The sequence below is a fragment of the Haemorhous mexicanus genome, chromosome 2 (assembly GCF_027477595.1).
Source record: "Haemorhous mexicanus isolate bHaeMex1 chromosome 2, bHaeMex1.pri, whole genome shotgun sequence".
Taxonomy (NCBI): domain Eukaryota; kingdom Metazoa; phylum Chordata; class Aves; order Passeriformes; family Fringillidae; genus Haemorhous; species Haemorhous mexicanus.
In genome coordinates, this window is record NC_082342.1 from 98,724,540 (window position 1) to 98,747,921 (window position 23,382).

At 36.9% G+C, this 23,382-nt stretch overlaps 1 protein-coding gene across 1 annotated transcript in view; it reads right to left on the minus strand.

The window, feature by feature from the left end:
- The window catches only part of MYO16 (myosin XVI), a 259,909-nt gene that overhangs the window by 178,085 nt on the left and 58,442 nt on the right, over nt 1–23,382 (minus strand). The window contains exons 5-7 of the mRNA XM_059839709.1: nt 17,857–17,981; nt 14,037–14,162; nt 171–246 (exon numbers count right to left, since the gene is read on the minus strand). Coding sequence (XP_059695692.1) covers nt 171–246; nt 14,037–14,162; nt 17,857–17,981 — 327 coding nt within the window. The remainder of the gene's footprint in view (nt 1–170; nt 247–14,036; nt 14,163–17,856; nt 17,982–23,382) is intronic.

Genomic DNA, 23,382 nt, shown 5'->3' on the forward strand with positions numbered 1-23,382 from the left:
ATATCCTGAGTTACCATGACCAGCAGTTTTCAGCAATGTGTGTAAGAATGTATGCACATGTATGTGTATATAACTCTACACTAAATAAACTATAGGTAAGAAAGCAGGAAGGAAAGAAAACAGTGTCACAATAGCTAATACATACACTATGTACATGGATTTTCACCTACCTGAAGGCTTTTCATTATTGCAGTTAAGCAGATTGGGGTTTGCCTGGTGCATCAAAAGCAGCTTCACAAGATTTGTCTAAAATGGGCAAAACCAGAAGTGTTGGAAAATGGGAGAAGTAGGACAGGTGCTTGTCACTCAGTTTATTCCTTCCTCCCTGCACTATCTGAAATCATATGATAAACCACACCCACCCCCACCCACCTTCTCAGCCCCCACCTTCTTCAGCTACTAAGAACATTTCTATAAATCACAAGTGGCAGAATAAAATTAAATTATTCTACAACTTCAGGATATCCTTGGCAAAACTCCACCCCCAAATCACCTTCCACACACACGTGTGTAAACAAATTCACAAAGGAAAAAACCTACCACCCATCACCACCTATTAAGATTAAGATCACAAATATTTCTTTGTGTCTAACTAATCCAACAACTGTGTGCCAACACTGTCAAAGGGGTCTGACTCACAGCCACCATCATAGAAGGAAATCTGTTCTCAGTCAGTAGTAGAAATTGGCACATTCATTTTATGTTTACCAAAATCATCTAATCTATTAGTAAAGGTAAAAATTATGGCACAGTAGGGGAGGGTAGAGTATCATATAATGAAAAAGTCTAAAGCTTTTTTTACAATTCCTGCAAGGAACTGTTTTTAGTGAGTTCTTCTATGGCTGCACCTAAGTCTCTAGAGATACTTTCCCATCAAAGGCTGTAGCACTGTCTGTCCTGATAAACTTGTCAGAAATGAGTGAAAGGCTGCATAAGGAACAAAAACTACTTTTAGAATATGAATGTAGAGCCCGACTAAATGACAGAACTATATGCATGTTTGAATATATGCTAAAGCAAATAGAATTAATAATACAAGTGTAACCGACAGGAGAGATGAGGATGAGCACAGGGGAAAAATGCTGTGAAGGAAAGAAAGGATTCTTCAGAGAAGAAGAACATATCTAGAGACAAATGAGACTTGACCTGGAAGTCAGCCAAGGGGAAGGATAGTCATTTGGCATAAACACAAACAAACAAACAATAAATAAATAAATAGAAAAGAAATCACTGCAATAAAATAAAATTTCATTCAATACACAGGAGGAAAATTACTAGAAAACACCATGATAATGAGGAATCCATTAAATGCAAAGAAAACCCCAAACTTCAAATCATTATAAACCAGGAAAATATTGTTGCAAATTTCTATAAAATAAAAAGATCTTGCTCTCTTCAGATTTCTAATGCTGGCTATCTATTCTTGCTGTAACAGCAGAAAATGCAGCAAATTCCAAGAAGTGGGGAAACTATACCAGGTTTATTTCCAAATCCAATTACCCTTGCTTTCCACTGAGAAATTGCAACTCATGTGAAAATATACACATGTATATGTCTTTCTTTATTAGGAAAAAAAGGAACATGCTTAGTTATGGAGCTATTGAATAATCTCTGAAAAGTGGTAGTAGTTGTATCAGAGGAAGGAGGCTTTAAATGCATTTTCAGTTAAGTAATAATACACAGCTTTTTGGGTTACCAAAGGTTTGGATTTATATCACAAGAAATACCATGCTCCAATATCAGTGTTTCCTGCTGCCAACGAAATATTTCCTGCTGGCATTCCCTGATGCATGTCACCAAGACTAAGGTATTTGGGTCACTGACAACTTCAATAACTTGCTTTTGGATACACAACTGTCTTGTGTTGGCATTTAACTCACTCACTAGTGCTTTAGAAGGAGTATTTTATAATACAATTTATGTTGTAATGCAAAAAAACATATCATCGGAACTGTGTCTAACGGAAGAAATATTTGTAGAATAATTTCAGCAAATTACCACTAAGCAGAAGTATTTCAATTGCAGAGTTACAAATAAAATACGCATGACTAGGTCAAGAAATAACATAATACATAATAAATTATTGTAGAATCTATGAAAAAAATTAGTGTGCATGTATATATATATATGTATGTATATTCCTGTTTTTCCACTGTAGTCTTTGCCAATTCATGTAAATTGATAAAAAATAGACAGTGTCATGACTGACTGTGCAGAAAATGCTATAGTAATGGCAGTTATTTAAAATATCTGCTTATAAAACATAATTTGTCTCGCTTCTTCTATACCCTTAACTATTTGTTCAGTGCCATTTGAAAGAACACCAGAAAACGTCAGACCTTAATTTTCTCCTTTCAGATCTTATCTCTGATTATCCTCCTTCCCAAAATACAAAATTAGTTACCTTTTCTGTATTCATAAAGCATGACTGTCTCCCTTTTCCTGGCATTCTGCTCAAATTGCAATATTTCTATCTTTCTATGACATCTCTTACTGGATATCTTATCCTCTTGACTGTTGAGAATGCTACAGCAAAAAATATTTTCCTGTCTCACACTTTAATCTGGAAGTCCCACCTTTTAGATTCCCCTAGCTCTTTTCTTGCCAAGTCAGAAGATCCTTGCCCTCATTTTCAAAGGACTTCAGAGATTCTTCATGAGTTATGTGTTCCCATCCAGGAACCATTCTGGCGCCAGTTCCCATGGCACATTGGGCTTGACTTTGGCCATCACTAATACATTTTAAGATGCCTATTTCTGTACTTCTTTTAGGCTGTGCCTTATACTAATAAGGAAGCCTTGAAAATATTGGTGAAGCTAGATTGTGAGCATCCATTCACAACCTGTTCTGACGTGAAGCCTGCTGAAGAGGAACAGGTGATGGGCTACTCCACCACTCTGATGGACTGAAACTTGGCCCAATGGCTGGGCCCAGAGGCTGCTGATGAGAGGCCACCAGACTCAGTGGAGGCCACTAACCAGCACTGTACCCAGCCCTGTACCCAGCACTGTACCCCAGGGAACAGTAATGAGGCCTGTTTCACATCCCCATTAAAGATCTGGTTGATGGGGCCAAGCTCTCTGTTGGCATTAAATGGGAGGAGTGGCTGATATGTGAGAAGGTTGTGCTGCCATCCTGAGGGACCTCAGCAGGCTGGAGAAATGGACAGACAAGAACCTCATGAAGCTCAACATGGCCAAGTGCAAAAGAACAACCCCAGGCACTAGTACAGGCTGAGGGCTACCCAACTGGAAAGGAGCTTTGCAGAAAAGGACCTGGGGGTTCTGGCAAATACCTTGCTGCACATGAGTGAGCAATGTGCTTTGGCTGGGCAGAGAGCAAATGGTTCCCTGAGCAGCAATTAGGAAGAGTGCTGCCCATACCTGACCTACGGTGGACCTTCCTCATTATGCAGCACAGGTGAGGTCACACCTGCAGTGCTGTGCCCATGCCTGAACTTCTCAGTACAAAAGAGACTTGGAAGAGTCTAGCAAAAGGCCACTAAGATAATTAAGAGACTGGAGCACCTCACATATGAGGAAAAACTGGGAGAGCTGGAATTATCCAACCTGGAGAAACAAAGTTTCAGGGGATTCTCATCCATGTGGGTAAATACATGAAGGGAGGGTATAAAGATGACAGAGACAAGCTCTTTTCAGTGGTGCCTAGTGACAGGTCAGTAGGGTACTGAGGCATCTCCCTTGCACAGATGGATTGAGGGAGGTGGACCTGTTCAGTCTGAAGATGAGATGACTGGGAGGGGATCACATCAATCTCTGTCAGTGTCTGAAGGAAGGGTGTCAGAAGATGGAGCCAGGCTCTGCTCCATGGTTCTGAGCAACAGGACAAGAGGAAATGGGCAGAAAATTATTCACAAGAAGTTTCACCTGACCATGAGGAATAAGTTCTTTAAATGCAGGTGACCATGCACTGGAAGCAATCACCCACAGAGGCTGTGGAGTCTCCCTCACTGGAGATATTCAAGAACTGTCTGGACATAATCCTGTGCCCTGTGCTCTGGCATGATCCTGCTTGAGCAAGCGGGCTGGACCATATGACCCACTGTGTTCCCTTCCAATCTAATCCCTTCTGTGACATAAGGCAGCATAAATAATTTACTGCAATACACACATTATAAAGCCTCCAAATACAATTGTCCTGTACTGAAAAAGAGGCTAAGTTTTACCATGCATGAAATGCTAGCTAAAAAAAAAACCAAAAATGCTGAGTTCCATAAAACAAAGGCTCAGGAGCACCGTTGTTGGCAAAACTGCAAGGCCTCTTGCCACAGATAAGTAACTGCAGTGACAGAGTAGGATATATGAGGCATGAAGGAGTAAAAGAGATTCCTCAAGGATCTCCCCATGCACCTGAGGCGGCCAAGGCATCTCCAAACTGCTTTCAAACCATGCTAGTTTTTACTGGTAATTAGTTAGCTGTAGAGCAGAAGCAGTATTCCTGAAAAGTGTCTTCCTTCCTCTCTTGTCTGGTCAGATATTTTCCTCTGAAGCCATGTACAGGACATTAGATGTGCACAAGCACCTGCAAAGATTAAACTGCTGGCTCTGCCAAAACTTTTTTAGCTCTCATTATCCAAGTCCCAGTCCCAGAGCCACTAACTCAGATCATTTATTCTCTTTTCTTTATCATCTGAGGGATACCTGCTTAAGTCCTAAATTCAGAAAGCTGGAGGTTTTATGCAAATGTCCTCATGTGCAGTTTTGCACAGCAATGAATATGCATTATCCAATTTGCATGAACCCTCAACAGTAAATTCCTTCAGTCTTTCATTTTCTTCCCTCTCATCATCAAAATTTCTCTCCCCTTTTCCACTCCTCTGTCTGTTTCAACATTGGACATATTCTGTAATCTCTAAGGGACCTGGTTCCCCATCAACATTTGGTTCCTAACCTCCTTCTCCATTTTTTATTCCCCAGTCACTTCTTCATATCCACTCCTCAGTTCTCTCAGGCTAAGCCCTCACCACTCTCTTCTGGCAATTTTGTTCTGCCTCCTGACACTTCTCAGTTTATCACTGGATATGGTCCCCATCACGTGCTCATCCACAGTGAGACAAAGATATACAATAAGAAACTAGTGGAAAAACAATCTTTAATCAAAATCAGTATTATTTTTAACTATCAGCCTCATACTATTGTGTGAAACACAATAAAATCACCAAACATATCTAGGGTGTATGCTCATGAAACACATCAAAACCTCTAGACAGAACACAAGAAATATCACTGGTTACACCATTATACTCTGCAGTCTTCACCACTGAGTAAGATGATCTATCTCTGCACTCATAAGGACCACTTTTCTATTGCTCATATGAGTTAAATTTAACTTACTGGGTTGAAAAGTGCACGTTTAGCTGTGTGATTTTTTGTTAGGCAGTTGCTAGGACTGCTGCCTGGGAATGCTTATGATTTTTCACTTTCAGGTTTTTCGGTTGTTTTGCTTTTTTTTTCTTTTCCTTTTTTTTTTTTTTTTTTTAATTAGACAGAAAAATAAAGTAACTAAAAATTAAGCACTTCTGGTGGTTGGGTGTGGAAAACTATTTTACTTATCCTTGTGAGCTCCTCTGTTTGTATGATTTGAAGAATTTTATTAGGTAGAAGATGAAATCCATAGGCTGAGAATATTTTTTTGTTGTTGTCTGCTTGGAAAATCATCAAAACTTAGCCAGGTTTCAAAACTTTGAAAAAAATCAGCTACCCAATTATTGCAAGACAGTTTTTTTATTATAATGGATAAATCAGGGAGCCCCCTTTTGCTAGTATAGTCCACTTTAGGCCTACATGTTAATAGAACCAGTAACAGCTGCTCTATTTAAATATACAGTTGGATGCTCAAAAGATTTGCAATAAAAAGGATAAAAAAATCAGGGAAGTAGTTTCTATTTTTATTAGTACTGTTGTTATTATAATTACTGAGCTTCTGTGACAGAAGTGCTGTAGTTTAATGCCAACCATATCTTCCATAGATTGGATAAATAAGATCAGATAAGTCATGGAGCAATATAACTCCTTAGAATAATACTGGAGACTATTTAACTAATTAAATGGGGTAATAATAGGCACTTTAGCAAGCATCAAGGACAAAAAAAAGAAAAATGTAGGCTAGGAACCTTACTCCTGGGGAGTGAAACAAATTCAAAGCAGACACTCCCAACATTAGGGAGTAGGGTACCTATTAAGCCATTAGAGTTCTTGTGAACTGAGCTTCTAAGATCATGTATTTGTTCTCCATTACATAATAGTATGCCTTAGATAACTGTGTGCCCCTTACAGACGAAATTTCATAGGTAAAGTCCTAAAAAAGAGCAATAGTGTTCAGAGGCTAAATAGAATTTCTTCTGCAATCGCAAATCTGATCCACAGTACTGCTCTAAACACAGGAAATTGTCTGAAACTCATTACAGATCTCCATTCCTAATAGAATATAGATTAGGAAGATTTTTTTATTTTCTATTTGAGTGCAGAGAAAAGGGCACCATAACCAATTGTGGTCAGCAAAGTGGAACAGATCAAGAAAAGTAGGTTGTGGGAATAAGACTAGCAGCAGGGTAGAAAGCATTGAGGGGGAGTGTGTGGAATGGAAGAAGGCATAGATAAAAAGCTGGAATCTGGAACTAACAGCGTGAAATAAATGAAGTGAAAGGGAAGAAGAGAAATGTGGCAAGGAGCCAGGATGTAGGTAGAGACAGACTAATCAGAAAAATGAAAGAAGAAAGTGACATGTGAGGCAAAAACCACTGAGATTGAACAAGGGAGATGGGGACTGTAAGCAAGTGGGACAGAAGGGCAGGAAGGCTGGCATGAAGTCAAAATAGAAAAAAAAATAAAGCTTGGATGAGAACCAGGGAATGGAGGAGGGGCAGAAGGTGACTGTGCAAGGAATCAGGATTCAGATAGAACTTGTAAGGAAAGGACATGAAGCCAGGCAAATGAATCAGACAATAAGGCAATAGAATAAGGACAAGAATGGAACAGACTGGAGGCAATGGGACAAATCAGGCTGTGTGTGGGAGGAATGAACCGTAAATACTGCGTCTGTTCAGGCACAAAACCTGGAATGGAACCCCAGCTCCCCAAGTGTCACCACCACCTTTCTGCAGTCAGCAAGTTTAACCTATATGGTTTAAGAAGATGCCTCTTTAACCTCTGGAACAGTTCCAGCAAAATAAGGGAAGCCTAATGCTGTTTTCAGCTGTTAAAGCAAGTGACAAAGGTCATGTAAATGGTTTTCTACAGCTGATGTAAAAACTGCATCAGTCTTTACTTGAAGACTGATAACCTACATTTCTATTTTTCAATCCACCAGGAAAATAAAATAAATCAGGGAAAATATTATGTGATCTTGTGATTAATGATGCTTATAACTTATGGCCCTACAAGTTAGATATTTCTATTACAGAGATCAGAAATCTTCCAATTCTCAAAGTTTGTGCCTGAAAATCCTTGCTAGACATCCTTTTTCATACTTGCCTTTCATATATGAAAGTCACTATAAATGGTACTTTAAGGAAAATGAAATTTATATTGATGGGAGAGATCCTGCAATAACCAAGTATATAGTGTAGACTATGCACACCTGAGCTTTAAAAGCACACATGTAAACACTGAGAATTTTGTAGTAATTTTGTAAATTGAGATTTTTTCCTAGTCTGTATATGAAATTCAAACTCTTTTCTTATCATTTGGTATTGTGTGAATCTAGGATTCCTTATATTCTTTGCCCATAATTAGTATTTGAATCGTCTATAGAAATCTTGTGAATATATTCAGAGTGAAAAAAAAAGATATCATGAGCAGAAATCCCAAAATGAGCTCTCTGTTTGAGGAAACTGAGTGTAATTTGATCTGAAGGGAAATACAGCTCTTCTACCTGAGTGCAATCAGATATGCCAAATATGAACAAAAAGACTAAAGAAAAAAGAGTGAGGCATGTCTGGATAAAACATGCTCTAGAGGATTTTCTGACCATAAATTAAAGACTCCAACTACTTGACAGGGAAAATATTTATTCCCTGTGTGACTATAATCTATTATTTTTGAAACACTAAATAAGCACCCCCTTCTTTAGGCTCTTCTGACTGAAAGCATTTGTGGAGTGTGGTTGCAGAAGTTCAGAAACTGCATTCAAAGGAAATCCTGTGGCAATGGCCAAACATCATGGGATTAAGTATCATTTCCCACAATGAGTTCATATATCCATCTACACTGAAGCAAATTCTAGCAACAGATGTGGATTTTTATTTTCTTTTTGTTTCAAGTGCAACATGCACTTAAAAAAAAAAAGAATCTACAGGTCATAGTTGAGTGAAATTACTAATCTGTTTTGGTAATGATGAGCAAATGAGTTCCTTTAGTAAGAGGGTATATAATCTGAATTTAAGCAAGGAGCTGAGTCCCTTTTATAATCTGAAATAAATGCTGTGTTTTGATTAAGACATCCCAAATGTGTGTAAGGGAGAATATACTTACAGAATGACAATTTCACACATTTAAAAATGACACAGGATGTATATAATTTGTTAAGAAACATGAGGTAGGCCTGATGACATCTATAGGTTTTTTTATTTATGTGGAATATTCCAAATTTATATTGGAAGAAGTCCTTGCTAATACAGGAGTTACTCTTGCAGAGATTCAGTCAGCAGTTGAACAAATGTCTTATCTGGGTTTTTGTTTTACATCATGAAGCCCTTTAAATCTTAAAGCCAGAGGCTAAATCTGTCTTACTAAGTAGGAGAGTGCAATGGAGCAAGCTTAAGTATCCCTTATAATCCCCACTGCTTAACTGTTAGCTCTCCCCCTGACTCTTCTTTGGACCACTCCAACCAGCTCTCTACAAACATGACTAATCTCCTATAGAGGAAACCAGCTTTAAACAATATGCATGTGAGCCAGGCTGTTGCCTGGCTTAATCTGTAGTCCTCTTTTATTTAGTGATTTAACAGTTTAGACATAGGCATCATCCCCCAAGGATGAAATTTTGGGAGTGGTAGTGTTTAAGCTACTGCAGAGTCAGCTCTGACCTGCATGTCTCCAATAGCTGTTTGAAAGGTGACATTTCTGTGATAAACAGCAAAGAAACAGCTTGTGCCTGGGAGTTGTGCCAAAGTACCCAAGGCAAATGTCAGAGCTGCAGCCTATTCCCACCACGGGGAGGGCGAGTGTGCGCTCTCCTGATCACAGCAGCTGGAAGATTTCCAGCAGGGACAGCACTACCAATGCCAGATTACTAGCTGTCCACAAAGTAAATTCAAATTAAGGGGCCAGCCTAAGAAACACAAGTTGCCCTTCTGCAGCTGGCACCAGTGCCAGCAGGGGCAGGGAGGTACCCAAGCGAGGAGGACGTGTGCCCTGAGCTGGTGTGCACAGACAGCAACCACAAATACACCAGCACTGCCCCTGCTGCATGAGAGGGACACAAAGAGTTCCAGCTGCCATCAAAAACAGGGTTAAACATGTCTCTGTCCAAAAAGCCCTGGTAAATATACATAGGCAACTCTGACACATTCTGATTTCTTGAGGCTAGCTTTGTTTCCTTAATAATCTTACTTTGAAGACGTTTTTGTGTGTCACAGGCACAGATTTGGATGTGTGTTGTAGAGGTTATTATTTTCCACCATTTTATTAGAGTAAAATGATTAAGGTAAGTAACTCTGATATTAATACCTCAATAATATCATTTTTTGTTATAATGTTAATATGCATTAAAAATACAAAATTGCCTTTACCCTTAATGCTTATGGGGGGGGACGAAAATGACAGCAGGAAGTGTCATTCCTAGGAACTCAGAATAACATTGTTCAAAAACAGGTCTATTTTTTAATATTTGCAGACTAGCAATATTTCAATTAACAGTCTATTACACTCATTATTAACCTAATCTGTTTCTGTAAAGCAGATACTTGTCTTACAGAGACTGACCTTCAGGCAGTAGCCTCAGATGCCCTATTCTGTACTCAGTAGCCATATACTGTACACAACCCTCAAACTCACCAGCAATATCCTATACTCCTATGCAAGAAAAATACTCTACTCTGGATCTACACACTCTGTCAGAAACAGGACAATTCATTTATCATTCACCCCTGCTCTGTTTTAATGTTCAGACTAATAATGTTTTTACATGGTAAATTTATCCATTAAACTGGTTTTCTTAACAAATATTTGTAAAGATAGACACAGATAATATTTTTTTTTCAGCAACAGATAATATGTACTGACACTTAAAACTCTTATTTATTCCCTCTCTGGAAACAATACAACAGCATTCTGCTACGTTTTGCTTGTGAAAAGATTGGTTTTGTTTTAAATATCTAACTCTACTCCTCCTCTAGGATTCTATCTGCACAACCTTATGTTTTCTAAATATAAGTTATCAACTCAATGTCTCCTTCATGATGACTGGGGAGACCCAGAACACCAGTGGGCAGTTGCCCCATCCTTTAGCCCCACACTTTGATCAGGATTCCTCATGAAGGATTTAAAAATGTTCAGAATACATCTCTGACATATGCTAGCTGCCCACGACTCCTATAACCAAGGAGGGTCAGACCTATAAGCAATGAATCATCATCCCTATTTTAAATGCATCCCCTAGAATTCTCTCAGTTGCCTTCTAAAGGTGATTCTTCCCATTAGATAAGAAAAAGCTTTGACTTTGTCCTTAAGTTTAATTGGCTAAATTTAGTTGAGAAGAACCCCATCTGAAATAAAAATGGATTTGCCGTTACCAAGGAATCTCTACAAGCCAGGTTTATTATAAGGTGTGGATGCAAAGTCTTTCACATGATTATTTCACTCAGATTGATGTATCTTTCACCAGTAATTTTACATATAAATTACTGTGGAAGAGGGAGCAGTAAGATTTTTATAATTCACTTCATTCACAACTTGAGATTTGTAACAAGAAGCTTACAGTGCCTCTATTCTTTACGAGTTTCCTCCTGTGCAGAAGCAAATTAAATTTTCTCACTATAAATTTAAAACTTACATTGTTCCTTGGGTGGGTTTTTTTTGGTTTTTTGTTGGTTTGTTTTTTTTTTTTTCCTGCAGGTAATGTAAATGAGTACCATTCCCATTATTGCTATGCTCTTGCAAATAGCCAAATGTGTGGGTTTTTTTCCCATTTTTTGTATTTACAAGAGAGAGAGCTGAAGTGCTTCAACTTAGTCTGGATGTCACTCTAAAATAGAGTAACAATTTCTTCATATCACACTTTATTTTTTGTAAGAAAATATGTAAAATATTTGTATGTAAGGAATGTAGCATAAAATAGCTCAAAAACTAAATCTGTAATTTGTATAACCAATTTAATAGCATTTTATTAAGGTAAGAAGCTTCTCCACATGAAAAATACATCTGCAGCTGTTTTATAAACAGGAAAAGCTATCAGTCCTTAAGACTTCTGGAATATAATATTATTTTAATAATGGATGGGGTTTGGTTGCAGGTAGTGCAGCACCAGTGCTAGAAACCTATTCAGTAACAATGGTTTACAACAGGTTTTCTGAAATTTCTGTGACCACTCATTAAAGGATCATTGCTTATTAGACAAGCCATAAGACAAGGTGATTTTGCTGTTCAAATACATTTCTGGAAGGACAGAAATCTCCCCAAGAACTTAAAAGGACAGCAAACAAAAACAAAATAGACTTTATGACAGTCTTCCAGTATAAGATATTTATCACAGCAAGTTTTTCAAGTGTGACTTTAAAAAAAATATCACAAATATGTGTTAGAAGAGTGTGAAACTGTAAGGGATCAAGTCCAGAATTTTTATTAATTGCTTTTCCGGGAACATTAAGATTTTTGGCTAAAATATAACCATTTCCTCAGAAATATATTTTATTTTAAAAGAGACTATCCAATTAACGTCTTGTCTAAGGTTATTTCCTTCTGACAAAAAACTTTTACCAATAATAGGAACAATGCTTATATTAGCCCATAATTAATTACTCAAAATGGAATTATAAATACGGTATGCATGTGAATTCATTCTAAGGCTAAAAGATATTTCAAAATTATCATAATAAGAGAGGAAATTTTAAAAACACCCTGATGGTGTAGTTACCAGAAAGAAGTAGAAGATATGTCATAAATCCCTTTAATAAAGGAATTTAAATTATTTACTTGATACTTACAAACAGAATCACACAAAAGCTGTGTTTATCTGCTTGAAAACGTTGCCAAATTATATATAATGCTAATAAGATATTTCTAAATTTTATTATTTACCAACACTACAAAGGGAAGATATTTGGCCTGTATTTAGCTAATTTTAGTGAAGAAGAGTACAATGTTCCTTCATGGTTTTTGTCTATGTGTACCCATACTGGTTGTATAGAGACTAGAGCAGCTGGTCCCTGACTCCTCATTGAAAACTCCTGAAATAGTTAGAATTGTCAATATCCCTATTGTCATCTGGGATATAAGGGAGACACAGTCCAACAAAAGTGCCAACAAAAAGAATAATACCAAAAATAGCAATGTGAGCTCTTGGGATTCTTCAAAAGGAAAGGCATTTTTTCCATTAGCAACTCTTTCAACTACAAACTTTACATGTTTCTAAAAGAAAAATATCTATCTTCACAAGAAAAAGAGTATTTCAAGTCATCCAGAGTTAGTGTTGCACACATATGCATGCTACACATATATAACGAAAGGTAAGTCTTTTCCCAGCCCTTTCAAGTGATTTCTTTCAAGTCCTCTTCAATTAAACTTGGGTTTAGCTTTACAATAGAAGAAATGTACAGCAGTAGAATAATCACATTGTTGCAGTACAAAGCCCTAACTTGTAAGCCATCCTAAAATGTGAGAATAAGAAGCTCAAGACTGCATCACTGCTATCCTTTACTTCTGAGTAAGAGCTTTCCTGCCCTACTGAAGTCTGAACACAGAGTGAGTGCAGAGGGATCAGTGAGAACAGTAGAACTGAGGCAGAATTACAGAACAGCACAGAGTAAGATAGGATGAGAAAATTAAATCTACAATAAATTCAAAAGACCCCTGGTACCTCACTTGCAAACAAAACTTTGGTTCAGCATATCTTTGTGTGAAATTTTTCTCTGTAAATTTACACTGCCTGAAGTTATTGGAGATACATTTCAGGCCACATATATGTATTTTTAGTACATATATAAAAATATAAACCAATAACTCAATCTGTTATGAAAATATGCAGATCTTTGACACTCTATAAAAAAGCAGGCACGGGATATCTCAACAGGAGAAATCTATTACCCAGCAGAACTAATTAATCTAAATAAACACATCTACTTTTACGATTTTACTATAACTTTTGCTCCATTTTTACTTTTTTTTTTCTTATAAAGTGTATTATTTATTTTCTGAAGTCTGAGCTAAGATGTATAACAGAGATTTTTAGAAGACACCTATGGGTAAGTGGTGATTTGTGAGCCCTGAGGTGGGTGGAGAGCTGAGAAGAACTCTCCTAAAGTGGCCAAACTGTAACAAAGCTTCACTAAGCATGTCTGGGGAGACTGAGGATGAAGGAGAACTGAAACGGTATGAAAAGGGAAAACTGAAAAAGTATTAAGAGGGACAAGTCATGTTTAGGCATGGCCTCTAAATCCCAAACCCAGGACACCTTCCCACAACTCAGTGACTGGAAAACTTTGAACACAGCTGCTAGATGAATCCTGGACATTTATTCACAGAAATACACACAGCAAAAATCTAAATAAATTTTGACATTAGACTGCAAAAAAATAACAGACAAAGTGTTTATTTTGTCTTCCTTTCAAATATCAGTGCAAACCTAGTTTTTGCTGCAGACAAACTGTTCCTGGTGGTAGATTGAGTTGTTTTGGGTTAATAGCTTTACAAGCTTCATTCTCAAATGGTCTTTGTTATTTGAGATGCTAATCTGCACTACATGAATGAGGAAGTTTTTTGCATTAAAGTAAGAATAGTCTCCCAGACTTGAAAGCATTTGCTATTGCTACAGAAGACTACCACAAAGGAAAGAGAAGCAGGTGAAAAATCATGCTTTACCTGTCCATACTTTGCAGCCAAATGTAGGGGTGTCCAATACTGATTATCCACTGCATTGAGATCAGCCCCATGATCTAGTATCAGAGATGCAACATTCTTGTATCCATTTGCACAGGCCACATGCAGCTGCAATATAAAAGTTAAATTTTGCATATATTAATAGTTTAAAGAACTCATCCATGGTGTACTACTTCATATCTTTACTAAATCACAGTTGCAGCAAACACAAAATGTACATGTGATTGCTACAGGCTAGAAAACCACTGTAGAATCTTTTTTAGCATTTATAAACAAGATGCACCTGAAAAAAAATAATTCTAGCTTTTTGTGAGCTACTAAACAATCTAGTCTATCACTTTTCATATAACTTCAAGTGAACATGCTTTCAAACACATTTCAAAGACTTCATGAGCCAAGGTAGAATCATAGATTTCAAAAGAGCTTGAGCTCTCTTCGAGCCTAGAACTAACTTTTGTAGCAGTTCAAGTATCCCAGATTTAAGCTGACACTACTCCAGAATGAATTCATTAGCACAAAATCAAACCAAGCACATTGACACTGCAGCACAAAATTAGTGACAAAAAACACTTCCTCGATTTTGAACCACAAAGATTTTATTTTCTATACTTGCATTGCTTCCCTAGATACTTAATTATTTTAATTGGTAATTGTTTAAACAATTTTAGTTGATTTTCTCTATCTCTAAACTTCATTTAAGAGTCAAAGTGGAACAGAAGGAGGGTGGAAAATGCAGTAACAGTGAGAGAAACTCAGGTCAGCAGTAATATCAGGAGGTCAAGTAGTGCAACTTGCTGCTAAAACAGGGATGACTTCAGAGGTAGCTGTGTTTGCTCAGGGCTTGTCACTCTGAGTAGCAAATACTGTAAGAATAAGAAAGTATGAAAACTGTAATGGCAAGAAAAGGAAAAAAGAAATTTAAAAATATCTTTATTAATGGCCTATCTGAGGAGCTAGACATTATCTTTTCTAATGCATTATTATTTAAGACTCTCTATGTCTTTGAGATTTGTATCAGCAATCAATTACACCATATGTTATTTATAGGATGAGATTTTTTAATATAGAAAACTCCTGAAGTCATGTGTGGTTTTATTTAAAACAAATAGGCAGTGTGCAAAATAAATATAAAAACAATATAATAGGAAACAGGTCTTGTGAACAGAGAAAAAGGGAAAAACATAACAGGGCAATAAAATTATTTCCTCTCATAATAATCAAGTAGAAGAAGAAAATGCAATAAGGAATTCTATATCAGGGTAAATATGTAATTTTCAGGTTTTGGTGGAAATTGTTTCTTACATGTGGTGAATAACTGTTGAGGCATGTATTTCATATGATGAGATTGACCCAGGTTACAGTTTTGTGGTCTTTACTTTCTCATAGTCCTCTGCTGTGATTTCAAACATTCCCTTCACTTCTGGGAACAAGGGGGACAAGGCCTAGCAAAATATAACTAATCATCCCCAGTCAGAAGAACCTAATACTCACACTGCCCAGCAAGAATAGGGCATAGAAATATTGCAGAAATTGAGAAGTCACATTATAGTTGGTCGCTGTATCCCCAAACCCCACAGCCCAACTGCATGACTTTTTCTCCTTGAAGCATTGTTAGCAGAATATATTCTTTTTCTGGTGATTGAAGTGGATGGATAATGGCAATAAAAAGGTCTTGCAATAAACCTGTTACTACAGCTGTGTAGTTCCAAAGTCACTGGAAGAATAGGAGACACTAAAATGAGAGTTCAGATATAATTTCCCTTACCTGCTATTTCTGGTTCAGCTGCACACACAAAGCATTCATAAAGTTTTCACTACGAACATGATTGATGAAGAGGGAAATAATACAGTCAACTCATCCAAAATCTTCCCCTGGAAAGGGTGCAAAACTCCCCTGGGGGCAGAACTTTGATTCTGCATGCTATGATTTCCAATGTACAAAACCCTCAAATCTTTCCTGTAATTTGACACAGCTTCATGGTGGAGGGAGGGTGTGTTTTAACAGAAGAAACTACAGTTTCTATCCAGACATCAACTTGACAAATGCTATTTTCAAGCAGTGTAGAGCTCCTAGGAAATATTTTATGGGTGAAATCTTTCAAAGAAGAACTATAAGAGGAGAATACAGCAGAAAAAATTCAGTGTCTGTTGGTACTGCATGTGCAAAAATGCAGTTGTTATGAGTCACTGAGAACGTGTATATTTATATATTTAAAACAACAACTCGCTTGATTCCTCTTAACTTACACATGGACTTAAATATATATACATATATATTCTGTCAAGAGAAAACAAAACTGATTTGAGATTTAAAACTAAGATATTTGTCTTTTTGGTACAGATAGATGTAGAGGAACAAAACCCTCTTTCCAGAACCCTCTGATATCCACACAATATTCACAGACTGGCTGACTCAACATCCACGAATAAAGAGATAATTGTTTAAGAAATTCTGGATTTTCCACCAATTTGTCAAACAGAAGTTTCACATAATAGAAATCTCAAAGAAAAACAAAGTCACCTACTTTGTATCTATTTCTTGAAAAAAATCAGATTTTAGCATAAAAACTTTTCATGCAAAAAGTATTCCCTTTGTCAACATTCTACTAAGCAAACAGCAAAAGCCCCAAAGTACCCACGATGTTCTTCTCTCAGTATTTGCAGTTCTGTTAAACACCTTTCAGAAATGTATTTCAACTATTCCAGCTAACTACAGGAAAGGTTTTATACAGTTGGATTTATTTAAGTTCATAACTCAGTTTAATTCAGACAATTCTGACTAAAATAGTAATAGAAGTTAAGTACAATAGCTATGTGATTTAGCAGCTTAGACAAAAATATCAGGAAACTGGAAGATAAATTAATGCTTTTATGAAATAAACTAAAACTTGTGCTGTTTCTTCTAACCCCTTCCATGTTTTTAAATTAAGTGCCTTGGGGTTGTCACCCCAAAAATCACAGTGTTCTGTTTCTATAAAGAGCCTGTGGTTGGATTCAATCCAGGAATGAGGCTGATCACCTTTTCAGTTATAGCTTAAACACTCCACAGGTATTAAAACATAGAATGATTTAGTATATTAATTCAGTATCAGGCAATGTAATTCAATGCAAATGAAGAAATTATTGTAATAATTATTAGTGCTACAATTATATTTGTACACTATTTGTAGAAAAAAAACAAAGAACTTTTAAAAACATATTCAATATATTAATGCTGCTGATTTACTATTTATTGATTGAATGATTCATTGATTGGTTGATAATGATGTTAAAGTTTTTATATGCAAAGGGTACATATACAATCTATTTGCAGAAAAAAAGTATAATAAAACTCAGTGACTATAAATAACATTCAAATTTGGGAGTAGGAGTACTTGTCCATGTTTATGGTGAATGCTTCAATGCACTGAATCAAGATTGGATTGCTACAGGAATCAGTGTTTTAATAGGGCACAGCCAGAAGACACAAGCCAAAACCAGGGATCACTGAGTGAAGTTTCAGCCCCTCTCTCACACAGAATGCCAGGAACCACATGTATGTCCTACAGCTTTAAACTATGGTGTTAATATATTTGGTATTAAATTTTATGTTGCATAGTTGTTGGCTAGGAGAAAATAAGTTGCAATTGAGGTGCTTCAGTACCCTATTTTAAAATCCATATTATGCATGGAATTGACACACATCTATTTTCAAAACACCAGGCAGAACCAAAACCCTCTTAAGAGAATTGCCTTGCAAACATGCTGGACGTGTTGCAAGACATGCATATTCCCAGGGTGATGATCCCATACTGCCACTCACCAGGGTAACTCCTTCATCATTCTTTTGATTCACACTCCCTCCACTCGAGATGAGCTGTCGGACGTCTGTAAGCATTGTCATAGCTCTCTGAATCTTCATTTGGCGTAAGGAATTCAGCTCTACACCTGGAAAAAGAAAAGGACAAAATTCTGCTATTTTATTCATCAATGAAGAGCAGATATATGGTTTTGTGTTCTGGGTTTTTAAAATCCTAATAACATTTAAATAGACTTTAGTATATATTTTTAAGTGTTTACTTACCTACCATTACCAGAAAGTCTACTCCTGTATTTACCAGTTGATACATGGATGATTTAAGTCAGTGAGCAATATCCAATAAAACACCCTGATCTCCTACTGACTGCAAGAGCAGTTGCAGGTAAAGGAGCTGCAATATCATGAAACCCACTGGGAGTATGAAATAGATGTGATTGGGAAAAGAATTTTTAAAAATCTAAGGAAGACACTCAAGTGTTTGGGACTTATTTAATTTTTTCTCATTGTTGTTGCATTCTTTCAGCCCTGCAAATACATCACCTCAAATTTGGTGGCTGAACTGCTTGGGAGCTTGTGAGTCAAGAAAATGACATTAAAATTCAACACTTTTTTATGTGCCTGGGTTATTTTTAACTGAGATTAACTCTCCAGCTGAGCCTAGACCATTTCAAGGCCCCATAAACTAGGAGGAAATGTGGTGCGGCAGTAGGAACAAATAGGAGGGGAGGAGAGGAATGAAGGGTATGGGACTGCTTGTGACAGCATTGCTCCTGAAAGAATTGTCAAAGAACAGTAGCAAAAAGAAGATAAGCAAGGCAGTCTATAACCAAAAGAAAGCATGGTCTCCAGTCTGAAGACATTTAAAATAAGAACCAGGATACAACAATAGTGTGAAGTGATTAAATTAGCAACTGGCTGTGGTTTGATTGGAACAAATAACCTTAATTTGGGACTTCATTCTTCTACTTCTAGTTCCATTTGATTGTTTAAATAAATATATAGAAGATGAAATTTGAGTATAAAAATTCTATTCTGGCCATGACATAGCAAAAAATCATATGAAGAAATTATTTTTTATTTCTCTTTCACATTTGTCACTAAACTGAAAAATGACAAACTATAAATAAATTTAATTCATATGTATTTAATAATGTTTTACCTTCAACAGTTCTTAAAGTTCTTTACATTACTAAAAAAACTGAAGCATGTTTCAGGGTACAATCATATTTTGAGTTTCTTAGTTTTAATCTGCCCTGTAGAAATGGGTGCACATTTATACCCTTGTATAAATGGGTACACAACATACAGTTCATCAAAGAAGTCAAATAGTTTTTTCCAACATGCCACTGTATATACAGCTTTATGTTCTGTTGCCTGCAACACTTATAAGAGTTTGAGCTCTGAAGTGAAATGCTCAGTGTGATCACGGTCTTCCTATTCTCTTATTTTTAGATCTGTCACCTAAATTATTTTTTTTATCTGGATCAACCCTGTAATCTCTCATGTAATGTAGACAAAAACACACATCTATACATCTATACATCTATATACACACACACACACACACACATATATCTCTATATATATGTGCATGTATATATGATATTGATGGATTAAAATAGAACATGTCCCCAAAGGAGAATATGTTTAACATCCTGCCTGAAAGTTGCTAGACCAGAGCACAATGCCAATTTCACAGTATGTTCGCAGTGTCTCTTAACAATAAATTTTTTTTGTCAGAACTAAAGCTTTTATGCCTTCATCACATTTCAGAGTAATGATTAGAAACTACCTGATGACATTTACAGACTACCAATGCTGCATGATGTCAATTAAATCTTTTTTTTCCCTTTCTGTTTCTACCCATTTCCTGCTTTTTGCAACAGTAAATTAATGGTTTAATACTTTTGTCCCAGTGACAGAACTCTCCCAAATGCCTAAGGGCAATAAACACCCAAAATTAATTATCATTTGCAGTGTTGACTTGACATTTTAAACACTCAGCCTTGAAGACTGAGCAGACAAAATTAAAGTTCACTGGTCCAGATGAAGTTTTTTCTAATGTTCTCAAGTAAGGAAGATTAAAGTTAAAAAATAGATGAAGAATTTTATACCTGATGAAGGCAGGCATGCTTAATATTGCTGACTGAACTTATGTCAATTTTTTCTTTCTCTTGATATATCTGGTAAACAATTAGAAAAAATTTTGGGTTTCAAGTAGAGAGGAAATGGGTGGAAATTGATTTACTACCTCTTTAACTGAGAATAGCTCAAACACTCAAAACCAAAAACTAAGTTCACAATCCACAAATTAGAAATACAGTTTCTGATTTTCCCATGAAGAAAAAATGAAAAATGAAAAGAAAAACCAAAAAAAACCCTAAAACACTGAGAGTGAAACACAGCAATTTCCTTCATCAGGTTTAACATAAATTACAGTAATGCCTCAAGATGAGGGCAGAGGCCAGCTGAGTCTACTCAGCCTTTTGTAGCAATTTACTGCTGACTTACACCCAACACAGTCAGAGAATGAACATACCAGTACATTGTTATATTAACAGTGAAATATTGATCCTTACTCCCTGTAAATTGCCTCTTACAGAAACTTGGTATGACTTAGCTGGGCTACAAAAAAACTAGCCATTGAAAAATTAACTCTGCTCATATTTAAGAGAAAATCAAGAAATGCATTCAGTTGCATTAATTGCTGCTTAATAATTATTTTCTATCATAAATGTAATGCAGCCATGAGCTCAGAGAAAACACAAACCATGCCATAGAGCAACAGAAGTCACAGTCTGTGTGAATGTGAAACCTATTCAAGACAGCTTTACTGGCTTCAAACCAAGAGTTGTATAAACAAATGATACATTTTTCAATAAACAAACAGAAGTAAATCAGCCCAGCAAGAGAGGTACCAAAGTGACATGCTTCCACAAACTTCACTTTTTAAATATTCAGAGTAGGTTTAAAAATGATACAGAAACAATAGTTTCCCTTTCTAGACCTTTACAAAAAACATAATGAAAACATGCAAAAATAATCTGTTTCAGTCTTAGAAATGTAGTTTTGAATTCCAAGAACTTAGGAGCTATTAGGCTTCAAGCAAGGACTTCTCTGGTGGGGAGCTGAGAAGCAGATTTATCAAGCATGCACATGTATCATTCTGGGAGGCTCAGACAAGGAGACCTTGTCAATAAGTGCTTTCCCTTAATCAAGTTCATAATTCTGGGGAGTTTGCTTTCCCTCCCCAGGGTGTGATACTTTCCAAGAATTTAGATGGAACAAAAAAATGCTACTCATATAGTAAGTAACTCTCACTGCCTGAATCAAAGAGTGACCTTCACGTTGCTTTCCAAAGGGGAAATGTGGTTTAGATATTCAGCTGAAATGGGAAGACAGCCAACATGAATAAGAAGAGGAAGAAAAACACATTGGCATCTACTATGGGAATAGATTCACATTTCAAAAACTGGAAAGTCAAAAAGAAAAAAAGTCATATGATGGCAAAAACACTCCAAATATCCTTTAAAATCAGAAGAGCTACATGGTCACAAATTCTGCAGGAGATAAGATTGAGAAGGAACAATTAAAACATCAGTGACTCTGCAGGGCACACATTTGGTGATGAGTATCAGCACTGATGTAGCTTTATTTTGTAGCTTTTAGGTTATGCAGGAGCATAACCTAAAAGCTACAAAATAAATTACCTCTTACTGTTTAAGAAAATCACCTGACAGGGCTGTTTCATGTGCTCTGGCTGTCTCACCTTCCCTGCCATTTGGTTATAGAAGTGACAACCAAAAGGAACAGAAAAACCTCAGATAAATAATGCAAAAGTAACTTTCCAAAAGTTTCACTGATAAAGAAATATAAGGCAAACAGAACTGAGGGTTGCTATTAAACACATTTTTCTCACAAACATCCAGTACAAAGAAGTGTGCAAGGAGAACACCCATTCCTGGGATCAGTCCAAAGGAGAGCACTGAAGCACTCTGGCAAACACCCATTGCACACACCCTCAGCAGCCACTCCTGCTGTAACATGCAGGTCTCATTCTCCAATGGGCTTCACATTCTTAAGGAGAGGTCAACAGCATTTTGTCTTGCAAACACAAATGTACATTAAAAACTTGCAATGGCTTTGAGAAGCCGATCTCTCTTCTCATACTTGAGTTTTCTCTCTCTCTTATTTATATATCTGCCCTTCCTGCACAGAGCTGTATATAAATCAAGTTTCTTCACCCCATGTATGATGAGCCTCTCTTACCCTTCTATAATTCAGAGGATACCACAGTTTAGAATTTGTATTTTTCTTCTGTGCAGCATAGAATAGGATGTTAAAAAAAATAAATCATGGTACTTAAAATAAAAATAAATCATAAGTGCTTAAATTCTTTAAGTACTAATTTTAGTTCTTTGAAATATCTGCATGTATCTATTATTTTACTTCCTTAAAGTTTTAGAAAGACTTTTCTGGCTTCTTACTAGATATCTTTGTAAAAAGCATTCTTTTTGTGAGATTACCTTTTCAATAGCCCTTGTGCATATCACTTGGCATTACGGGAGTCTGATTTTCAAAGGTCAGCATATAAACAAATCCATGCCAGCAACATTTACTATGCAAGAAGAGAAGCCAATATTTTCAGATTCTGCAAAAGAACATATACTTGTAAAACTAATGAAGCCTATAGCTCTAACTCACTGCAGCAGTACTGACTGATTGTTGCTGGAGGGTTTTGCCTGTCTGCCTTTAAAGATATCATTACATATGTTTAGTGAAGCATCTTTAGTTCCATAGACTGACTTGGGCTGGAAAAAGCCTTAAAGATCATCTGTTCAATCACCCAGCTATGGGCAGGGTGATTGAACTAGAAAAAAACCTTTCACTGGATCACATTGCTCAGAGTCCCATCCCACCTGGCCTTGAGCGCTCCCATGGATGAGGCATCCACAGCTTCTCTGGGCAACCTGTTCCAACCCCACAGTAAGGAATTTCTCCTAAATATCTAAACTAAACTTACTCTCTTTCAGTTTAAAACTACTGTCCCTGTCTTGTCACTACATGTCCATGTAAACAGTCTCATTCTGTCTTTCCTATAGGCTCCCCTCAGGTACTGGAAGGCTGCAACTAGGTCAGGGCAAACTCTCTTTTCCAGGCTGAACAAGCACAATTCTCTGAGCCTTTCCTCATAGGAGAGATTCTCCATCCCTCCAATTATCTTGTTGGCCTCCTCTCTACTCATTGCAACAGCTCTGTGTCCTTCCTGTGCTGGGGAGGCAGGAGCTGGACACAGCACTGCAGGTGGGCTCTCAGCAGAGCGGAGCAGAGGGGCAGAACCACCTCCATTGACCTGCTGCCCACACTGCTTTGGATGCCGTCCAAGGCACAGTTGGCTTCCTGGGCTGATCAGGTTTATCTCCTTCTAGTCTGAATATGCTATCAGAAGTGAAGTTCCCACCTCCTCCTCATGTAGTTGTCAGAGTGACAATTCTCCCACACTAGTGAACATGCTTTTATTCCTCTCTC